The sequence below is a fragment of the Cyprinus carpio genome, chromosome A12 (assembly GCF_018340385.1).
Source record: "Cyprinus carpio isolate SPL01 chromosome A12, ASM1834038v1, whole genome shotgun sequence".
Taxonomy (NCBI): domain Eukaryota; kingdom Metazoa; phylum Chordata; class Actinopteri; order Cypriniformes; family Cyprinidae; genus Cyprinus; species Cyprinus carpio.
The window spans coordinates 4,734,600-4,757,309 of record NC_056583.1 but is presented as its reverse complement, the minus strand read 5'-3'; the positions used below and the strand labels follow the sequence as shown (position 1 = coordinate 4,757,309).

At 35.6% G+C, this 22,710-nt stretch overlaps 1 protein-coding gene across 10 annotated transcripts in view; it reads left to right on the top strand.

Annotated features, from left to right (window-relative positions):
- pcdh15b (protocadherin-related 15b) overlaps positions 1-22,710 on the top strand; it is a 179,290-nt gene that overhangs the window by 33,430 nt on the left and 123,150 nt on the right. For all 10 annotated transcript variants that reach the window (XM_042767219.1, XM_042767212.1, XM_042767211.1 and 7 more), the window contains 5 exons: positions 6,749-6,909; positions 7,972-8,127; positions 16,291-16,410; positions 17,912-18,022; positions 19,114-19,284. In XM_042767219.1, the coding sequence (XP_042623153.1) occupies positions 6,749-6,909; positions 7,972-8,127; positions 16,291-16,410; positions 17,912-18,022; positions 19,114-19,284 (719 nt within the window). The remainder of the gene's footprint in view (positions 1-6,748; positions 6,910-7,971; positions 8,128-16,290; positions 16,411-17,911; positions 18,023-19,113; positions 19,285-22,710) is intronic.

Sequence of the window (22,710 nt, the reverse complement as noted above, 5' to 3'; positions counted from 1 at the left end):
TGTGAAGCCACACGGCAAAATCAACACATCACACACGAACCGATTTGACTCCCGAGCATTCCCATGTCAGACGGGAAATCTCGCAAAATCCCTCGAGATCAAACCGTGACTTCAGAGTAAACAATCATGGCGGACGAATGTTGCTGATCTGTAGACACTGGATAAGTTTAGTTCATTCATTCCTGGTTTCCACGCGCTGTTTGATCCGTGAATAACGGAGAAATGTGAATGTTTCTCTCTAGATCTCGCAGCGATGTTATTACTTCTGTGGCGAATTCAAATGCTTTCTTTACTGGATCTCATTAGCGCTGTGTAGTAACAGCTTCGCATGATCACGATCGGTGCGCGCTGCACTGGTCCAAACTGATAAACAGTCCGTCAACCACACAATAAGTATCGTTACCGGACTTTCTGGTGCGCCATGCCGCCGGCTGTTTTGATTTTGTGTCCCGGTACTTCCTCACTGCCTCGTCACCTCGCTTTCTGATTGGCTACATGCCACAGTCCACAGGCTGCGTGATCGTTTGTCCTCGGGGGACACCACACACGAGAAGAAATCGGGCCAAATAAATCCAACATGTTGGATATCCCCGATTTGAGATCGGAGCGGTCCCGACGTCCTTCCGAGCAGAGGAGAGCAGTCTTAACACACCACACACGGCAGGAATATTTGATCAGATTATTTTACGATAATCGGAGCATCCTAAGATTGTCGGAAGGGGTGAATCGGGGCTAAAATCGGCCTAATTATCCTGCTGTGTGAACCAGCCTTTAGATAATAATAATAATAATAATAATAATAATAATAACAATAATAATAACTGCACCAGACTGATCCATTTCACTTTACAAATCTAACCTGGTTTGTTTAGATATTCTCATGGGTTAGGTTAAAGTGTGATCAATATAATTTTTTCTCCCTTTTTTGTTGTGTATGTGTGACATTTGCGGACTGAGCAAAATGAGAACCAGCAGACTGTTTTTTTTGTTGTTGTTGTTGTTGTTTGTTTGTTTGTTTGTTTTTTGAGCACATTGGGTAACAGAAAACTGCCTCTGGGGGTCAAGGCTATTTAGCATCTTCTACACTTCACATCCCAGCAAAGAAGTTGAGGATGTTTTCCCCCCTAGTTTTATTCCACAAAAAGACAAATGTGTCAGCTTACTACTGTTTCAGAAATGTACTGTAGCCTTGCAGTCACAACTCCAGAGGTAAGGTAAGTACAAACAAAATATGAATTCTCAGTTATGAGAATGTTTTTGTTATAAGTTGGGAATTGGAAGAGCAATGTTGTGCAGCTTTGTTAGGATGCACAACTTGGAGTTGGTTTAGTATGTCTTTGATCTTGCCTGTTGTGACAGGTTTAGTTGAGTCACAACCAACTCTAGATTCAGACAGCATTCTTGTGTACATGTTTATCTGCCCTTTTGTGCTGAATCAAACATTACAGGTGCTGGTCATATAATTAGAATATCATCAAAAAGTTGATTTATTTCACTAATTCCATTCAAAAAGGGAAACTTGTATATTATATTCATTCCTTACACACAGACTGATATATTTCAAATGTTTATTTCTTTTAATTTTGATGATTATAACTGTTTACTATAACTGTCTACTGATTATAACTGGAAAATCCCAAATTCAGTATCTCAGAAAATTAGACTATTGTGAAAAGGTTCAATATTGAAGACACCTGGTGCCACACTCTAATCAGCTAATTAACTCAAAACACCTGCAAAGGCCTTTAAATGGTCTCTCAGTCTAGTTCTGTAGGCTACACAATCATGGGGAAGACTGCTGACTTGACAGTTGTCCAAAAGACGACCACTGACACCTTGCACAAGGAGGGCAAGACACAAAAGGTCATTGCAAAAGAGGCTGGCTGTTCACAGAGCTCTGTGTCCAAGCACATTAATAGAGAGGCGAAGGGAAGGAAAACATGTTGTAGAAAAAAGTGTACAAGCAATAGGGATAACCGCACCCTGGAGAGGATTGTGAAACAAAACCCATTCAAAAATGTGGGGGAGATTCACAAAGAGTGGACTGCAGCTGGAGTCAGTGCTTCAAGAACCACTACACAAAGACATATGCAAGACATGGGTTTCAGTTGTCGCATTCCTTGTATCAAGCCACTCAGACGTGCAGAAGCATCTCGCCTGGGCTAAAGACAAAAATGACTGGACTGCTGCTGAGTGGTCCAATGTTATGTTCTCTGATAAAAATAATTTTGCATTTCCTTTGGAAATCAGGGTGCCAGAGTCTGGAGGAAGAGAGGAGAGGCATACAATCCACATTGCTTGATGTCCAGTGTAAAGTTTCCACAGTCAGTGATGGTTTGGGGTGCCATGTCATCTGCTGGTGTTGGTCCACTGTGTTTTCTGAGGTCCAAGGTCAACGCAGCCATATACCAGGAAGTTTTAGAGCACTTCATGCTTCCTGCTGCTGACCAACTTTATGAAGATGCAGATTTCATTTTCCAACAGGACTTGGCACCTGCACACAGTGCCAAAGCTACCAGTACCTGGTTTAAGGACCATGATATCCCTATTCATAATTGGCCAGCAAACTCGCCTGACCTTAACCCCATAGAAAATCTATGGGGTATTGTGAAGAGGAAGATGCGATATGCCAGACCCAAGAATGCAGAAGAGCTGAAGGCCACTATCAGAGCAACCTGGGCTCTCATAACACCTGAGCAGTGGCACAGACTGATCGACTCCATGCCACGCCCCATTGCTGCAGTGATTCAGGCAAAAGAAGCCCCAACTAACTATTGAGTGCTGTACATGCTCATACTTTTCATGTTCATACTTTTCAGTTGGCCAAGATTTCTAAAAATCTTTTCTCTGTATTGGTCTTAAGTAATATTTTAATTTTCTGAGATACTGAATTTGGGATTTTCCTTAGTTGTCAGTTATAATCATCAAAATTAAAAGAAATAAACATTTGAAATATATCAGTCTGTGTGTAATGAATGAATATAATATACAAGTTTCACTTTTTAAATGGAATTAGTGAAATAAACTTTTTGATGATATTCTAATTATATGACCAGCACTTGTATATTGGCAATAAACAAGCATTACAATCTTTATATGTCAATTATTTGTATTATAAATCATTTATATGTATGGAATTCAAATACCTCAGTAGGGAACAGAAATAGCACCATAATGGGCACGAATATGGGCTAAACAAAGTTTTAAAGCTAGATATTTTTTGTGTTCATGCTAGTGCAATGACTCACTAAATGTTTATCATTATTATTATTATTATTATTATTATTATTATTATTATTATTATTATTTATTTCTTTATTGACTGTTTAGATAACTAATGAGACACCTTTCCTTAACAATCCACACAATTTGGGATATTGTACAAGTTCGTAGCACAAACGGTGTATAATAAACATGAATGCACATGAGCTTAATTCACATTCGGCCTTCAATTTGAGCTGAAAAGATAAATGGTTTAAAACAAGTTCCAAGGACATGAATGAGATAGTGAAGTTATAATTATGAGTAATAGCAACTGATGCTGGCCTGATATTTGAATTATTTCTACTTTTAGGTATTCCTACCTTTTTTTTTTTTTTTTTTTTTTGCCTCACAATTCAGCAGCGTTGTAAACTTTTCTGTCAGCACTGTGAATTATATTTTCTTTAATAATTAAATGAACAGTTATTAGGGTTAAGTGTGCTGGGTTGGTAGGTTACTAGGATGACTAATAACCTAGTTACGTAGGTCTAGCTAATTAAGCTTTGATTAAGCCTTGACATTTTCATGTGAGCTGCTGACAGTGAGAGGCAGCAGTGCAAAGAAAATATTGGATGAACCAGCTAGAAACAACAGTGAGAAGTGAACTGATGAATGCAGACATCTACCACACTTAAATTAATTGGTCATTTAAAAGAGGTGTTTAAAAAAAAAAAAAAACTATCTGAACTGCCTGTTTTTTCTTGACTTTCGCATTTAAAATAATGCACTTAAATAGCATTTAGGTAAACATTAAAATACATTTAAATTTACAATAATTAAAACTTTTTATATTAAATGATCAAACTAAACAAACAAACAATAAATAAATAAAAAGTTATTTTTTTATTTACAAACAAATTGATAAAATTAATAAAACATAAAACTAATGCTGTAAATAAAAAAAATACTTGACTATAGCAGAAATTTCACAATACAAATAAAGCATCTCAACACTAGGGATCAAACAATATGGATTTTTGGATCGCAAATGCTGATATCTTAGAGAGCAGTGAAATGTGTAAAATAATGTGCAATAATTAAAAAAAAAAAATCTGTAAAAACATTTACACAAATTTCAGCTTGTACATAAATTACGAAAAATATATGTCCATTGCTTTGTGTAATATACACAATACACATTTCTATTGTGAAAATGTAACACTTTAACTTTTAAATTAAAGTGTATTTTTTTTTTGTGGATATTTTGATTCAATAAATAAAAGATAGTGGTCAAATACTTACTGTATATAAAACTATAAAACCAACAACTGGTCATTAAAACACAGTTGAGTTTCCTGTATAGTTTGACTGATTTTTAATTGTCCATATCAATGTTAAAAACACCCCTTCTTCCTGAGTATGAATGATATTCATATGCTTTAATATCAGAGTGACAGCCCAGCTCTGCTTAGCAAGAATAGCTGTTAAAGCTACCACTTGGTCTCTCAACTGAGGTAATGGGAACAAATGTGCAGTATATTTCTTTTTTTATACTGTTATCTGTGTGAGTGATAAAACATTCAGGATGTCAGATTTCCTGTGCCCAGAGAGTCTCTTTACACCACTGCAGTACATAAGAACACAGGAAGTTGCTTTGGCAGGCTGGGAATGATAGAGCTGGATGGACGCAACGGAACCCTGTAGACATAACAGTGAGAACAATGAAAGAAAGGAGGAAGACGCACATTGATGTGTGAGCAGAGAACTCAACATGCTGTGCCAAGTATCACCCAGCTTGCCCTGCACAGGTGTGTTGCCAGCTTGCAAGGACCCCTGCCTGCTGCAAACCAGCTGCCAAGGGACGTCCATGACTGGGCGCACCACTGTTTGAGACAGTTGAGAGAGGGAATGGCGTACTGTTTCCTGAGATTGTCCCGGCACTCGCCAAGAACATGTTCATCACTCATCAGTGTGACATAGAAAACCATCTGGCCGCATGCTGAGAGACATGGCTCTAGAGAGAGCGGGAGGAGAAGCACTTATGAGCAACCTGGAAGAGTGCGAAAGAGCTGTAGGTGTACGCTGAGAGGGAGATAAGAACACGTTGGAGAAGAACACATTTCTGGTGCATTGGCATGCTGGAGAATTTCATTAGTATGTTGTCAAACTGTGAATTTTTTTGTATTTTTCCACTGAAGTGTAGAGGAAACATACAGGAAACAGTGGTGTATATTGTTAAAAAAGATTTCTATTTTAAATAAATGTTCTTATTTTACATTTTTATTCATCAAAGAATCCTGAAAAAAAGTATCACAGTTTCCAAAAAATATTAAGCAGCCATCAGTTTTCAGCACTGATAATAAATCAGCATATTAGAATGATTTCTGAAAGATCGTGTGACACTGAAGACTGGAGTAATGATGCTGAAAATTCAGCTTAGCATCACAGAAATAAATTAGATTTTAATGTATATTAAAATAGAGAATATGTTACTCTACATCGTAATAATATTTCACAATATTACGTTTTTTTCCTGTATTTTCGATCAAATGCAGGTTTGATGAGCATAAGAAATTCAAAAAATTGTTCTGATCCCAAAGTCTTGAATGGTAGTGTATGTATGTATGTGTATATATATATATATATATATATATATATATATATATATATTACACAGTAGTGCATCGTAAAGCATACCTTTTTTAAAAAAAGGAAGAGTAAACAAATGCTCATCTTTTATGATTTGTAGACCTTGTTATGTGTCTTTTGAAACTATGACTGCGTTGTAGTCGCATACAAATTGTCTACAATTTTGTACAAACTAAGCATATTAAGCAATATTAAACAACTACTCAGTGTGGAATTTCCTGTAGGATTTAGTTTGAATTAATAATGTCCTTCAGCTGTTTGAAATCAAAGGCTGATGTGCTCTACGCTGTGAACTGAATGTCGGTTGAGCTCACGTAATGTGTTCTTATCACTTGCTGCAGTTGAGAGCTCTCATTAAACCCACATAACAATACCTGGATGCTGCTGTACAGTTTTTGTTTGTTGTGTGCTTTGGAATAAGTTAGATCTGTGTATGTGATTGCTTTTATCATTCAGAGAAATTAAATTAAAGTATGTTTTAATTTATCCTAAATGTCAAATTTAGTTTCCCAAAAATACACTTTAACCATATATTAAAGACAATAGAAGTTATGTAATTACATACAAAGATGTACTTAAATCCTAATAAAATGTGCCAAAAAATCACTCAACTTGCTGCATTTATTTAAATTTAAACTATAATTTATTTTCATGCATTTGTAAATATGCATGCACCGAAATATCTGAAAACATTAAATTCAGTTCACCTTTTTTTCAGTACGCTAAAAAGTACTTATTTTTAATCAAAGGATAGTAAGAGTATAGAACTGTAAAATGAATATGGATATTGGCCATCTTTAGTTAATAATATGATGAAATGATAAGGGAAATGCCACAAATGCTTTTTAAAATGAAAACTCTGAGCAAATAATTATTTTTTTATCTGTTATTATCACAGGAACCCTTCTGGTGGAGAACATGCAGATAAACGGGAGAGCAGAAGACCCTGACAGGACCATCTCTTTATCTCTACGGGACAACCACGACTCCTGGGTCATTCTGGACCCGGTCAAGCAATGCCTGTATCTCAACAGCACCGGACGAGTTCTGGACCGAGATGTAATTATTTGGCATCATTATGCTATACAAGTCTGAGATATCTACTGAATGCTAGCGGTGCCGAAATCACACTCCACCTTAAAAGGAATAGTTCACAAAAATGAAAATTGGTTGAAAATGTTCTCACCCTCAGGCCATCTAAGATATAGATGAGTTTGTTTCTTCAACAAGAAATTTAGCATTACATCACTTGCTCACCAATGGATCCTCTGCAGTGAATGGGTGCCGTCAGAATGAGAGTCCAAACAGCTGATAAAAACATCACAATATCACAAGTAATTCACATGAAACCAGTCCTCTCTCACAACATATTTTAGTTTTGGACTGTTTTCGCTTGTAAACAGTGCCTATTCTGTGCATATTTCTCTTCTTATTCAGAAAAGACAACTTTTTCACTGGAGAAAGCAATATTATGGATATCAAATTTTAGCCAGAAGCAATGCATTGAAGTTAAAATGGATTTGTTTTAAAAAAACAAACAAACAAACAAAAAAAAACCATGCAGCTTTTTGCTTCAGAAAGACATTAATTGATGGAAAGGAGTGGTGTGGATTACTTGTGGATTATTGTGAAGTTTTTATCATTTTATTGGACTCTCATTCTGATGACACCCATTCAGTGCAGAGCATCCATTGATGAGCAAGCGATGTAATGCTGAATTTCTCTATATCTGCTTTTCATTCTCGGGTGAACTGTTCCTTTAAATGTGGTAATAAAACATGGACTTGTTTAGGATTTTTTTTTTTTTTTGAAATCTTAAAATTATTATGCTGATAATGTAACTTGTAATAGTAAAAAAAAAGAAAAAAAAAGAAAGAAAATCCACTGGTGGTCTCAGACTTTTGGACCCTCTTTATCCGTTCATTTCTTTTGCTTTAGTCAGAACTATGAAAACCAGAAAAAGTTTCTCTCTTTTGCTTGGAAATCTGTTGTTCACAGCATGCACTTTGTAATGGGCTTCATAATGGACTGCAAACAAATGGCCATTTTTCGGTCGGTCTGCTGAATGCACACCATGCAAATGAACTTGCTCGATTTGTCTCTTTTATTTTTGTCTTTCAGCCTCCCTCCTACATTCAGTCCATTGTGGTGCAGGTTCAGTGTACTAATGAGCTTGTTGGCACGGTGATCCTACACGAGGTGCGGATAGTCGTACGGGATCGAAATGACAACACCCCACGCTTTCAGCAGCCACGCTACTATGTAGCGATTAATGAGGTGAGTTTCTATTTAGTATGCCCTCTTTTGTTCTTCTTCTGTAGTTGTAATGACTTTTTCACAAGTTGCTTTTCTACAGTTTCTGGAGAACATCAATAACTGGGTTTCCATCACCCTGCTGTTATGCACATTTTAAAGTATTGCATAAGAATCGAGTGATGGAAATGCTGAATTTTGAATAAAAATACCTTAATTTGCAAAAAGGTGGTTTTTGACTTGTGTGAAAAAGGGTTAATGCGAATAATGGGAGATGGAGATGCCTTTTGCAAATAAATTCCTCCAAGCACATCAAAAAAGGTAATGTGACTTTGCGCTATGGGACAGTAAATCCTGACTAACCAGTGGACCGATCTCCAATTCCACAGCATCTAAAATGTTGTTATGGTCATTTGGAAATGCCAGAGCAAAGTCGGTCATCAAAGTATTTCTGTATAATTGCCTCCCAGAACTGTTAAACGACTGCATTCCCAAAAAGCACCATCCCCCAACTAAATCAATAAACACAAAGATTGTGTTTCGTCTGCTTGTTCTGAGGTGCAAGTAATTTATTATATAGGAAAATTAGGTAACACTTTAGAATACTGTTCCGTTGTTAATGAATAACTACACAGGAACAAATGACTAATGCACTATTAACATTCTAGTAACTACTATTAAATAACAAGAAACTGATTAACGATTTAGTAATAGCGCTCAGGTGAAACTGGTACAGTAGTTCACTATTAGCTAATCAATAACTGCTATTTTTCATTTATCCTGGAGAACTAAGAACTATTGGATCAGTATTCTAAAGTGAAGATCTCGGTAACCCACTAGTAACGATTTAAGTGTTACCAAATCTAGCAAAATGTATTACTAACCAGGACCTTACAGAAACCTCAAACGTTAACAATGACTTCAACAATTACTAGGGAGTTATCATGTTATTCACTTTAGAATACTCATACAAAAAATTAGGAATTCTTTTAGAAGGATGTAGTAACACCTGAATAATTACTATCCAATACTTTACAAAACCCTCAAAAGCTTACAATGATTTCAGTCATTACTAGGGAATTATCATGATCTTCGCTTTAGAATACTGTTCCAAATAATTAATAATTCCTTCTGAAGAATTTTGTAATGCTTGAGTACTTAGTAGTGGGTTACCATGACCTTCACTTAAGAATTAATTATACATTATTCATATTTATTATGCACCTGTATACAGTCATTCTTAGTAGTTCTTGGGTGTTTAAAAAAATAGCAGTTACTGATAAGCTAATAGAAAACTACCACATTCGACTAAGCACTATTACTTACTAATTCATTAATTAGAGTTTCTTGTTAGATACTAGTAGTTACTAGAGTGCTACTATTGTGTTACTAATATTTTCTTGTGTAGTTATTCATTAATGATGGAACAGTATTCAGTGTTACTGAAAATTATTATATTCAGTAGCTTCTCCTACTTTTCTTAGTGATGTACTGTATAGTGCCAGTTTATCAGGAAGTGATGAGTTTGTTCTCTTTGACTCGTTAGATGGAAATGGTGCTTGTTCGCAAATGTTTTGTGCGATATTCCAATTTTGTGCATAAGTTAAATTCGCAACTTTGGATGGAAACCCGGCTAATGTCACCGGAATTCTGGAGCACACATAATTAGAAGTTTGCTGAAGTGAATTGGTTTAGCTAAAACTGAACACTTGCCAGCTGTAATTGGAAATTCAATCAGTGGATTGTGCCAGTGTGATGGTTTATCCACAACAGGGTTATTTTGTGGTAAATGAATTGCACTTGTGGGCTTTGGAGCTGAAGCATTTAGCTGTTAACGTTTCTCTGCCTTTGACTGCTGTGTAATTACCCCAGAAGTGCTGTTGCTCACTGAATAAATCTGCCAGTACCCTTTTGTGACTTATTTAGCTTCTCTGTGTTTTTCAACCATAAGTTATAGCTGTATCATAAATTCATATTTTACCGTTCCATGGTATGCATGGTTTTGGCTTATACTTTTCTTAAAAAGCTGCTGCCCCTCTATTTTTTGCTTCCCAAATCACAACAGTTAAAGCCCATTTATTCTACTATACACTACCAGTCAAAAGTTAGTAATAATTATAATTTTTTAAGGTTTTTTTTTTGTCTCTTATTCTCACTGACTGCATTTATTTAATCAAATATACAGTACATTATAAACAGTAATATTGTGAAATGTTTTACAGTTTTAAAGAACTGTTTTCAATTTGAATGTATATTTAAAATGTAATTATTTCTGTGATTGCAATGATGAGTCTTCATTACTTCAGTCTCCAGTGTCACACGATCCTTCAGACATCATATGTTTGCTGCTCAAATTTTTTTTTTGTATTGTTCATTTTGTTAAAGGGTTACTCCACTGCAAAATACAAATTTTGTGATTAATCACTTACCCCCATTTTGTTCCAAACCCGTAAAAGCTCTACGGAACACAATTTAAGATATTTTGGCTGAAAATCCCAGTCCCATTGACTGCCAAGTAAATAACAGTGTCAAGGTCCAGGAAAGCATGAAAAGCAACGTCAGAATAGTCCTTCTGCCAACAGTGGTTCAACTGTTACGTTATGAAGCGACGAGAATACTTTTTGTACACAAAAAAAAAAAGACTTAATTCAACAATTCCTCTCCTCTGTGTCTCTCCAAATCAGCGTAGCGCCATTTTGGCAATTCTGAGCAGTACGCAGGAGGCGTACGCTCTTCTGTGTCAGTGGCGCTGCGCCAATGCACTGTTGTCTTTCAAACCAAAGCGTAAAAACATATAAAAAAACGTATCCTTATGGTGGATTGTCAGTAAATCACCAGCAGAAATGTCCACTTCCATTTGCGCTTTTTTGGAATTACACTCTCATGCTAATTTGCCCTGTTTAGTAAATCTGGCACTTAATCTCTAATAACTCCATTTTGCTCTCTGAATTTTTTTTTTTTTTTTTTTTTTGTCTGAACACAGCACTGTTCCCAAGCTGTGTGGTATCAGCTTTTGGTATCGGAGCATTTTATGAGTACTGGAGCACAGTATCGGATCAATAGCGATCAGTGCATCCCAAATATACTATACTATACTATATACAGTAGTATAGTATATATACAGTACAGGTCAAAAGTTTGGAAACATTACTATTTTTAATGTTTTTGAAAGAAGTTTCTTCTGCTCATCAAGCCTGCATTTATTTGATCAAAAATACAGAAAAAACTAATATATATAATATTGTGAAATGTGAATTTTCAGCATCATTACTCCAGCCTTCAGTGTCACATGTAACATCCAGTCTATCACATGATCATTTAGAAATCATTCTAATATTCTGATTTATTATGAGTGTTGGAAACAGTTCTGCTGTCTAATATATTTGATGAATAAAAGGTTAAAAAGAACTGCATTTATTCAAAATAAAAAAAAAAAAAAATTATACTAATATATATTTTAATAATATATTTTCTTTACTATCACTTTTTATCAATTTAACACATCCTTGCTGAATAAAAGTATTGATTTTATTTTAAAAAAAAGAAAGAAAAAAAATTACTGACCCCAAATTACTGACCAGTAGTGTATATTGTTATTACAAAATATTTATATTTTAAAAACATAGCTTCTTCTTCTTTTTTTTTTTTTTTTTTTTTTTTTTTTTATTCATCAAAGTATCCTAAAAAAGTATCACATGTTCTGAAAAAATATTAAGCAGCAGAACTGTTTCCAACTTTGATAATGAATCATCATATTAGAATGATTTCTAAAGGATCATGTGATAATGATCCTAAAAATTCAGCTTTGCATCACAGAAATAAATGATAATTTAAAGTATAATAAAAATTTAAAAACAATTATTTTAAATTGTAATAATATATCACAATATTAAATTTTTTTTTCTGTATTTTTGATCAAATAAATGCAGGCTTGATAAGCAGAAGAAACTTCTTTCAAAAACATTAAAAATAGTAATGTTTCCAAACTTTTGACCTGTACTGTATATTCTTGGCACACTTTGGGCCCCTTAGTACCAATTGAGCATCATTTACTGTAAATGCCACAGCCTTCCTGAGTATTGTTGCTGACCATGTCCATCCCTTTATGACTACAGTGTACACATCTTCTGATGGCTACTTTCAGCAGGATAATGCACCATGTCACAAAGCTCAAATAATCTCAGACTGGTTTCTTGAACATGACAATGAGTTGACTTTACTCAAACGGCCTCCACAGTCACCAGATCTCAATCCAATAGAGCAGTTTTGGGATGTAGTGGAACGGGAGATTTGCTTCATGGATGTGCAGCCAACAAATCTGCAGCAACTGCGTGATGCTATCATGATGCTATCATGTCAATATGGACCAAAATTTCTGAGGAATGTTTCCAACACCCTGTTGAATATATGCCACTAAGAATTAAGGCAGTTCTGAAGGAAAAAGGGGGTCCAACACGGTACTAACAAGGTGTACCTAATAAAGTGGCCAGTGAGTGTATTTATATACAGTATATACCGTACATTTGTCCTATGGTGTAACAGCAAAATTGTATAATTTATTTATTGTTAATAGTCGTTAATAATATACTGTACAAATAGCATAAAAGAGATTTTTCTTCATTGTTAGTATTTTTTTTTTTTTTTATCTTCTCTGTCACACCATATGACTCTTTTGGGGTATATTTGTCAACTACCCATATATATATTTATATATATATACTGTCTATATGAGAAATAGTAAGTCCTCTATATACAGTAATAGATGTGAGATTTCTGGTTGGGTTTGTCTGAGCTGTCTGAAAAATGAATATTAGCTACATATATTAATTATGATGAACATGTTACAGCTATGAAGATTTGCAGCCCTGAGAAACTGAATTTTCATTTTACATGTGTCTAAAGGACAAGATATGGACAGCGCTGGATGGAAAATGTCAAACTAACATTAGTGACTTCATTCAAATTCATTATTAATTAGTCTAAAATAAGAGATATGCAAAGGGCAGAAGTTGTGTAAAACTTTGTGAATGACAGTAATGCCAGTTCTGTGGTTTCATGGTGCAGATTTTGTGTCGGCCTGCCATTATGGTCACGATACGTCGCATTCTGTGACTCAATCTTTACTGTTAAAAACTCCGTCCATTTCTGGAAATCCATTAGCCCTATTTTTATTTTTTCCATCACTTTGGATTAGCTTCCGAGAACATTCAACACATAGTGTCATGGTGGGTCTGTAGGAATGCTGCCTCGGTCTCCAGAGATCTTCTCACATGGGATAGACTGCATGGAGAGTGTGTGGCATCAGCTAATTGAGAATTGTTCCCCGGAGAGCTGTCAGCAGAGATTTCCCTCATTAGGAAGCAGCTTCAGTGGCAGGCAGCCTCCTCTCGAGTGGCCTCAAAAAATGTCAGGCTGTATTGCCCACTATCGATTTCAACCGGAGTTTGAAACGTCTGACTGACGCACAGATAAGGGGGACTAACACAGCTCAGTCCATCAGTCAACAAGCACTGCAGAGCACACTATATAAGTCCACACAGTGCTGAAGCAGCCTGCTGAGTTTAAGAGAGACGGTGAAGTAAATAATAATGTTGGGGAAAAAGGATTTGATGGACATGTGGATTGAATTGCAAGCCGTTCTAAATGGCTAAAGGGTTATTGTGTGTTCATTGAGTGGCTGCAGATGCCGTGACGTTATAGCGAGAAGAAGTTCAGATTAACTTTCCATTGATCAGTGTCACTAACTTAATGTCCTTTTGCCCTACAACTATTGAGATTGATCACATGTCTTAAACAATAAGCTACAAGAGGCTGTTCTATAGTGTGAATACCGTGAAGCTGAAGGCTGTTGTTTGCCATTTTAGCCATGACTATATTTGCTTGTAGCCTTTTATTTATGTCAGTGCCAAGAATCATGATTTGCTACTTGCTATTGCTAGTGAAAGCAGAAAGGACAATCTCATTCAAGAGATCACTTAATTGGACAAGATGGGTTATCAATGTTTCAGTCCTATAAAACCTATTGTATCATATTTGAAACATGATTTTCTAAGGCCTCAATATTTTGCCATCTTCAGCGGCAGGTTTATTGCTTGATTGCTCGATCCGGTTTAGCGTCACTTATGTTATTTAACTACTATGCCATGCACGAATCAGTGGGCGGGGCTACAGAATTAGGTGTTGATATTCTTAACCGGAAGTTGCTTTTAAACAATCCATCAAATAACAGACAAACACATTCCACTGACTGGCGTTCACTGGGCCTGGTGTCAATAAAAGCTTTTATTTCAGTAACAAGGACGGATTTAGTTCTGAAACTTACAGGATATTCTTTAAGTATGATGATCTCTTATATATCAAAAGCTCAAGTAAAAGTTGATTTCTCAATTCGTGACCCCTTTAAAATGTAAAGATTTACTGGGCTGAAGCTTCCATTTTTGCCATAATTGTTGTAGTCTTCACACTCTCTCTCTCAAAAAAAGGTGCAACAGCTGTCACTGGGGCAGTACCCTTTCAACCCTTTCAAAAAGTTCAAATATGTACAATTAAAGTACTAACAGGGTTGCAAATGGGTAGAAAATTTCCAGTAAAGTTTTTTAAACGTTCTGAAAATTTCTGAAAATTTCCAAAGTGTTAAAAAAGTTTCCAAAAAATCCTGGAAAGTTTCCACAAATTCTGGAGAGTTTCCAGAAATTTACCGGACATTTCCCACCCCTTTGCAACCCTAGGTACTAATGCCCGTATGTACCTTTAAGGTAGGGGTAAATAAGGAACAAATTTGGTGTACCTTTCGAAAGGGTTCCGCCCCAGTGACAACTTTCATACCTTTTTTTTCTGAGAGTATTTGTAAGCATATTGATCATAAAAAAAATCAAATCTTGGAAGTAAAATAAACCTCTTAATTAAATCTGTTGATACACTGTAATGACTTGGATTAAACTGTTCAACACCTTTATGACCTTTTTTTGGAAGTTTTGGTTGTCATGACTTTCAGTGGAGGGACAAAAAGCTCTCAGGTTTCATTATTAATATCTTAATTTGTTTTTCGAAGTTAAAGTTTGAAGTCTTATGGGTTTGGTACCACATGAGGGTGAGTAAATGCTGACAGAATTTACATTTTTGGGTGAACTATCCCTTTAAGGTGTCCCTTTAGCCCTGTTGTGCCCTACCAAAGCTGGCAAGCCTCCAAGGTTAGCTAAAAAATCTTTTTAAAAATCTAATAAGGCCAGAGGTGCCTTTTTGAATGGATATCAATGGAGAAAAGGCTACACTGAATAAACTGCTTTTGTATGAAAATGGCTTATTTTGATGAATCAGCCACCTATTGGCTAATCTTTAACCATCTGCCTTTAAACATTAATTTTTAGAGTTTACATTGAAAAAAAAAAAAGTTGTTTTATAAGAGAAATCTTGAATAGTAAATACCATAACACTTCTGGAAAAAAAAGTAGTGATGTTAGTTCCTTTCCCACACAATATGGCACTCGTAGTGGAACATATGCTAATAGTGGTGCAATTGTGCTTTACTTGACACTGTCAGATCCACTCTGGATGTTGTTTCTAGGAGCTCATTTTGTATCACAGGCTGTTTAATTGCTCTTTGTTCATAGCTCAATGCGATAGCCACACATGACCTCTTTATGACAGCAGTCGGAGAGTTTTCTTCAGACTGTGATGATGGCCGTTTTCATCCTAAAGGCTCTCTGAAGCGTCTTAACTCTCTTTGCCAGTTTTGTTGTTTGGAATTTGTCTTTTTTTCCTTCTAATATGTCTTGTCAGAACGTCAGAGTAGCGGTGCGGGAACTAACATCTGAGTTCCCATGTGTCTCTAGCTTCCGCAGCAGACTCATACCTATTACTTCCTCTTTTTCCTTGCACTTCTGAGAGCCGCACCACAGCAGGACCTCGTTATGACAGCCAGAATGAGAGCCATGAAGAGAGCGAGCGCTGTTTACTTTACAAGAGCTTGTCCATCAAAATCTTCCTCAGAGGAGTGATTTTTAACACAACGGTCAAGACGCTTGAGGCGTAAACTAGTCCGCGAACTTACCAGCACCAGGAATCATGCACATGATGATGAAATCACTCAGAATGAAAACGCACTCACCCTGATGGGTGGCTGACTGAGGCAGTTTTAAAGATCTTAAATGTTTTTTACTCCATAATGTGTGTTTTTATCCTTTTCAGCTAACACCTGTCGGAACCACCATCTTCTCAGGTTTTACAGGGAACAATGGGGCTGTTGACATTGATGATGGTCCTAATGGACAAATTGAATACACCATTCAGTACAACCCTAAAGATCCGGTATGTGTTTTTCATTTCTCTTTTGTTTTCATTGTGTGTGTTTGTGTGTGTGTGTGTGTGTGTGTGTGTGTGTGTGTTTTAGTGAAAAAAAGACTTAAAAAGACTACATATAAATGACTTCTTTTTTTACTAGTTAATGTCTTCAAATTGAATTTGAGTAATAACGTGTATGTAACGTACATATTATGCATTGATATGAAAATACAACAATAATAATAAAATAATAATAATAATTTGCAGTAGTAGAAGTAGTAGTAGTATTCTAAATATAATTTAATACAGTCGTTGGTAACATTTTATTGTAGTGTCCTTGTTATACATGTTACATGTACTGTATTTATCATAAAAATAGCAGTAAATTATTTATAATTACGAGCAACTAAAACAAAGCCTAACTGTATAGTACGTACATGTTAATGAATACTACTCTGTACTTATTTGTGTTATCTCACTGTAACAAAGACAACTTAAAATAAAGTGTAACCCAATTTTTTTAATTTTCTAATTAGTTTTATGTTTCTCTTCAGGTTTATGCATTTAACACTACTAGTGTTAGAGTGGGTTAGAGTGTCAGATTATAGGAATGTACATATATATCACATATTTGTATTATTTTCTTTTTCTTTCTATATTTTTAATATGGTCTTGCTAAAAAGTGTGCTAAAAATGGAGTACAGAGAGTTTCTGACAGGTGCTTTTTAATTGATTTACTTCACAACCTTACAAAACCTACATTGTTGTATATCATTGATTATCGCTGAGCAGCATATAACACAATTCAGCAACATGAAAATATTCAGACAAAACAGCAATGAATGCACCAAATAAAATAAAATAAAGAAAATGCATGTCATGAAATGCAAATAAAATTACTCCAGCAAATCATTTAAATTAATATGGAGGTATTACACATGCAAATTTGTGACATTCTCATACTGCTTCTTAATGAGTAGCATTATTACCATAAGTGGAGTGAGAGGAGCTAAAAACTTCAAAGCCATTTTCAGTAACATTATTCAACAAATATGGATTTAACTAAAAGCTTCAACACACAGTACAAAATAATGAAAGTCACACACCTAGGTTCACTTGGTCCACTATATTCTGAAGATAATTGAGTTTAAGTGAGTGATTCTTGGCCAGAATAACCTGAAATGTGTACCAGACTTTATGCTGATATTCAGTGGTCTGGCAATACAAGACTACTACTGCATGTTCACTTCCTAATTAAAGTTTTACATAATTTATACATCAAACACTTTTGATTTCAAAAGAGCAAGAAGCATCCTGTCTCCATGTCCCTTTTAAAGTGTTACGTCTCCATCTGTACTGCTAAACAGGGTGAGGAGGTTTTGAAAGTCAAGTAGTTTTGTCCCATCAGCATTCTCTTCTTACTGAAGCAGATAGATGATAGAATATCTCATGAGGCTGGGAGTGCATGAGCCTTTGCGTGCATGTGTGTGAGGGAAACCCTTTTGACCCACCCTTTTCTTTTCCACAGACCACAAACAGGACATTCGACATCCCTCTCACCCTGTCTGGATCAGTGGTTCTGAGAGAGAGGCTGAATTATGAAGAGATCACACGCTACCTGGTCATCATTCGAGCCAATGTAAGAGGAGGAAAAACAGTAGGAGACATACAGTAGATAAAAGAAAGAAAGAGTTACTCAACCACATGTCGTTCCAACCCTGTATGTCTTGTTCCTTCTTCTGTGGAACACAAACTGAGCTTCTTCTTTCACAAACTGTCCAAGCTTCTTTTGTCGATAAATCAAAAGTAGGTGGTGATTTACTCTGTCAAACTCAAAATTGCTTAAAAAAATGAACAAAAAAAAGTAGTTTATACAACTGAAATGACTTCTTATGAAGTTGTATGAGAACTTTGTGTGAGAAACAGACTGAAATTGAAGCTGTTATCCACTGGAAATCTCTTCCAGATCCCTCACGTCTCATTTGCTGTTGTGTTCAAGTCAGAAACTATGCCTTTAGATACTTTATGCCAGGAGTTTGCCATTAAATGCTGCTAAATGGCATTGGTTGGACTTAAATTTCAGTCTGCTTCTCAAATGAAGGCTTCAAACAACTTGGAATATAGTCGAAAAGAGTTGCACAAACTATTATGGTTTAAAGGTGTGGCCATATTTACTGTTGTTCAGCCAATTGTCACTGGTAAAATTCAGGCATTTCAATAAGAATCCACACGATTGGAAATTTCGTGTGAGGGTGAAAGATTTCCCCATGTAGATTTTGCAACGAGTTCAAGTTCAAGTCACGAATTTGTAGCCTTGACTAACAGAAAACTGTTTGGTTTGAAAGTAATTTATGTGTGAGCTGTTTTTTATACATCGCTACACTGTTGACAGTAGATAATGGATCTTATTTACCCACGAAATTACTCCAAACTTTTGCTAATGTGACCACACCTTTAATCAGTATCTTGGACTTGTTTGTGTAGACTTTTTTAGACCTACACAACCTTTTGCAACCAGTTTCACTCCAAGTTAAGCAAGATATTCAACCACAAAAATGCAGGGCTTGAAGTGAGAGGATTGGAAAAGTAAGTGAGATGCCCAATTTTCTGTCAGTAAAATGTCTTATTTTGACTTTGAGTGGAGAGTCTTTTTGGCTGGAGAATAAGTTTGGAATTTTGGAGCTGGATTTAAACTTCATCCCTAAGTCCAAAGTTTGTGTTTCCCTTCAGGATCGAGCTCCAAACCCAAAGGACCGGCTCACCGCCACCACCACGCTCACAGTGGATGTGTTGGACGGGGATGACCTGGGCCCAATGTTTCTGCCTTGCAGCCTGGTAGACAACACCCGTGACTGCAAACCTCTTACATACCGCGCCAGCATCCTGGAGCTCACAGATCCGGTGAGCGGTTCCTTATCCTGTGCTTTTCCAGCTGTGTCTTACGTTGAGTAGTTACGTTAAGTCTTCTCATATATTGTAGCTCCAGCCCGAAAATTTAACTGCCACTGGTTTATAGTTTGACTGACATGTATTTGCATTTCTGGTCTTGAAGAACATCTCTGTTACTTGACAGACCAAATGGCTTTGCACACGCTTCTAGCAATAGGGATCGTTTTCATTTCTGAATCCACTTGACCGTTTCAGTGTTTTGATTCTTTTAATATTTCCTATCACTTATTTAGTCTTGTGAGCCACGTTTTGACATGTTTTGGCTCATTTTGAGTTGGACTTGTCAGAAATAATGACTTGCGGTTCAGTAAATAAGTCAGTGACGCCTTAAACTGATTCAAACAGACTTACTTATTAGTTTGAGACTGATTCTTTTGACAGATATCTGAAAAATGGCTCATAAGAGTCATTTGTTGCAGTTTTGTGAATAAACCAAGAACTGCTCCACTGAGTGAGTCAATAAACTGATTCAAACTGGATTTTTTGAGTTATTTGATTAAAGTGACTTGCTCATTTTGGTGAATTGGATAATTTGGGTCTTGCTGTATGATTACTTACCATTAAAATAAAAACATTAAAAAAACTGCCATTACAACCATTCTGGTTCCAGTAGTTTTAAAAACGGTTTCACAGTTTATTATTCACAGTTCTTATTCACAGTTCTGAATAAGAACCAACTTTTGGCTCACAACCATACAAACAAGTCGCTGTTATGTTGCCATTACTTTTTAATTACCACTAAAAATGAGTTTGTGAAGTGAAGCTTAATATTGATAAATGAGATGATTAAGGGATAATTTGTGAGTGAGAATGAACGTGTGGGCAACAAAATGCAAGTGTAAATAATACAAAAGTCTTATTTTTGTGCTAAACTTTGTATGGCTCAAGGGCAAAGTGGTGGTGGGGTTTTTAGTAACTCAGTTCACGAGTCACCCCTATCTACGATTGCACCTGCAATATTTGCAGCACCAGCGCAGAGCCTTGAGCACTAGGATATCGCCACCCGGCTTATGTGATAAATGCTTCTTTAAAAACATGAAATTATGGCCATAGGGCATACAACCTTAAATCAGCATTTCTATTAGCTTCAGATTTGGTTGATGTATTGAAAACTTGATTTATTTTCAGCCAGCTCTCAACAAAGTAAAATGATGTTTGACTTGAATTGTTGTTTTTGTTTCGCGTGAAGCTGCATTCGTAACCTGTTTTACTCTGGTGATATGATGTGTTTATGAGTGAAACGGGTTAATAAACAATAAAATGGGTAGGACAGAACATAACTTTATTTATTGAGAGTTAATAAAAAGTGAGAGTTAACAGAATAAAACCAGAACAGAGTGTAAGTTTGCTAAAACAATGTTAATTAACATTAAGCAATACTAGGGATTGACATTTAAAAAAATATATACAGTATATATATATTGTATTCGAATATTTGAGCTCATAAAAATTAATATTAATCTATTTGTGTTATTATGTAATTAAAAAAAAAAAAAAAAAGTTTTTGTCGCCATTTCTGAACAAGCTCATGATTAGACATTATACACAACAATATTATATATATATATATATATATATATATATATATATATATATATATATATATATATATATATATATATATATATATATACACACACACACACATGTAATAATTAATAGTATACTGTATGCTGTGCATGCTCTTCTGTGTCATCCGCGCCACAAGGATGCGTTGTTTCTACATGTATTTAGCTTTGATTTGAAAGAAAACAGCACATCCTTGTGACACGGATGACACAGAAGAGCATACACAGAGGAGCATTGCACGTCTGATGGCAGATGGAGTATTCTGACGACGACTTTCATAGCTTTTATGGACCTTGACACTGTTATTTACTTGGCAGTCTATGGGACAGTCTCAAGTCTCCAGGTTTTCATCTAAAATATCTTAAATTGTGTTCCGAAGATGAACAGAGCTTTTACGGGTTTGGAACGACATGGGGGTAAGTAATTAATGACAAAATTTTAATTTTGGGATGGAGTATCCCTTTAAATTTAGAAATTATTCCACGGATCACATGCGTGCCAACCCGTGGTGCTTGGTCCGTATGGATCATGGATCAACTACGATCTGTTTAACCACTAATATCAAACATTTGACTATTTGTGCACACCCCTAACCAATAGCCCAAAAGGATATTTTTGAACCTCTGTTTTTGGTATTAATCTCAGCCAGTGGTTACATTTGTTTGGACATCTTGCTCGTCTGATCTGCTTCTGGTACCGCAACAGTGTTAGGAAGGATTGATGTTGGGAAATGTCCTCTCTTTGAGTCACTCTGTTGGCGGCATATACTTCTTTATATTGAATGATTGCCATGTTGCTTGACTCAGCTTTGAAGTTTTACATCACAGACAGGTCCTTTAATATTCTGCTGTACACTTTGCTGGTACACTTTGGAATTCATTTGTTCCTCTATGGAAGAAAGCTAGGAGAAAAAAAAAAAAAAAAACTTACTAAACCAATATAGTCATACCACCTTGCTTCACAGTTGAGATGATGAGTGGAGCACAATTTTGTTGCAAGTAGAGCAAGTGCAAGTAACCAATATTGGAATTTCTTTTTCTGTCCACCTTTTTTTCCCTATGATTCAGATGCCTGTAGTCAGTGTGTTTTGCATTCATGCTGCTTTATGGTTTTATAAAATGAAAAGACACTCTCTTTTGAAAATATTTTAACTGATAAAACCACAATCACAATCAAGCCACAATGTTTCCCTTTCTTCTGTGCATTGGTTAGGCATAGACATTCCTCGGGAAAGTCTTCTTCTACATAGATTCCTTGATGCATTCTTAAAAAGAAATGTTCCAAAAAGTTTTTTTGCAGCGATGCCATAGAACAGATCTTGAAATAATTTGTATAATCTAAAGAACCTTTTCCACTATAAAGAATCTATTTATTTATTTTTTTTTATTTTTTTTTTTGAATGAAAAGGTTCCATGGATGTTAAAGATTGTGAAGCAAACAACAACAGCATATGTTGAACTTGAATTCAAATAATTAAGTTGATATTGTTTGTATAGCTTTTATATGATTATAAACTTTATATGATTTTAAATGAGATCTGAAAGGTAAACAAACTAAAGTATGGAGTCATCATGGCAGCACCAATTGGTTGTTCATAAAAAATGACTTTGCTGGGTCATAAGCCTTATGTAATAAAAAGAAATGTGTTGTTATTTGCATAAGACTTTGATTTGGACACATTAAAGAAGCTGCATTAAAGAGATTCAGATTTGTTTATTTCTTTTTTTCTTTCACAGATAAAAATCTAGCAAATTTCTAAACTTTTTTCTTTGTTATAAATCCCAGTGTGTTTATACAGTCAAGATGTCA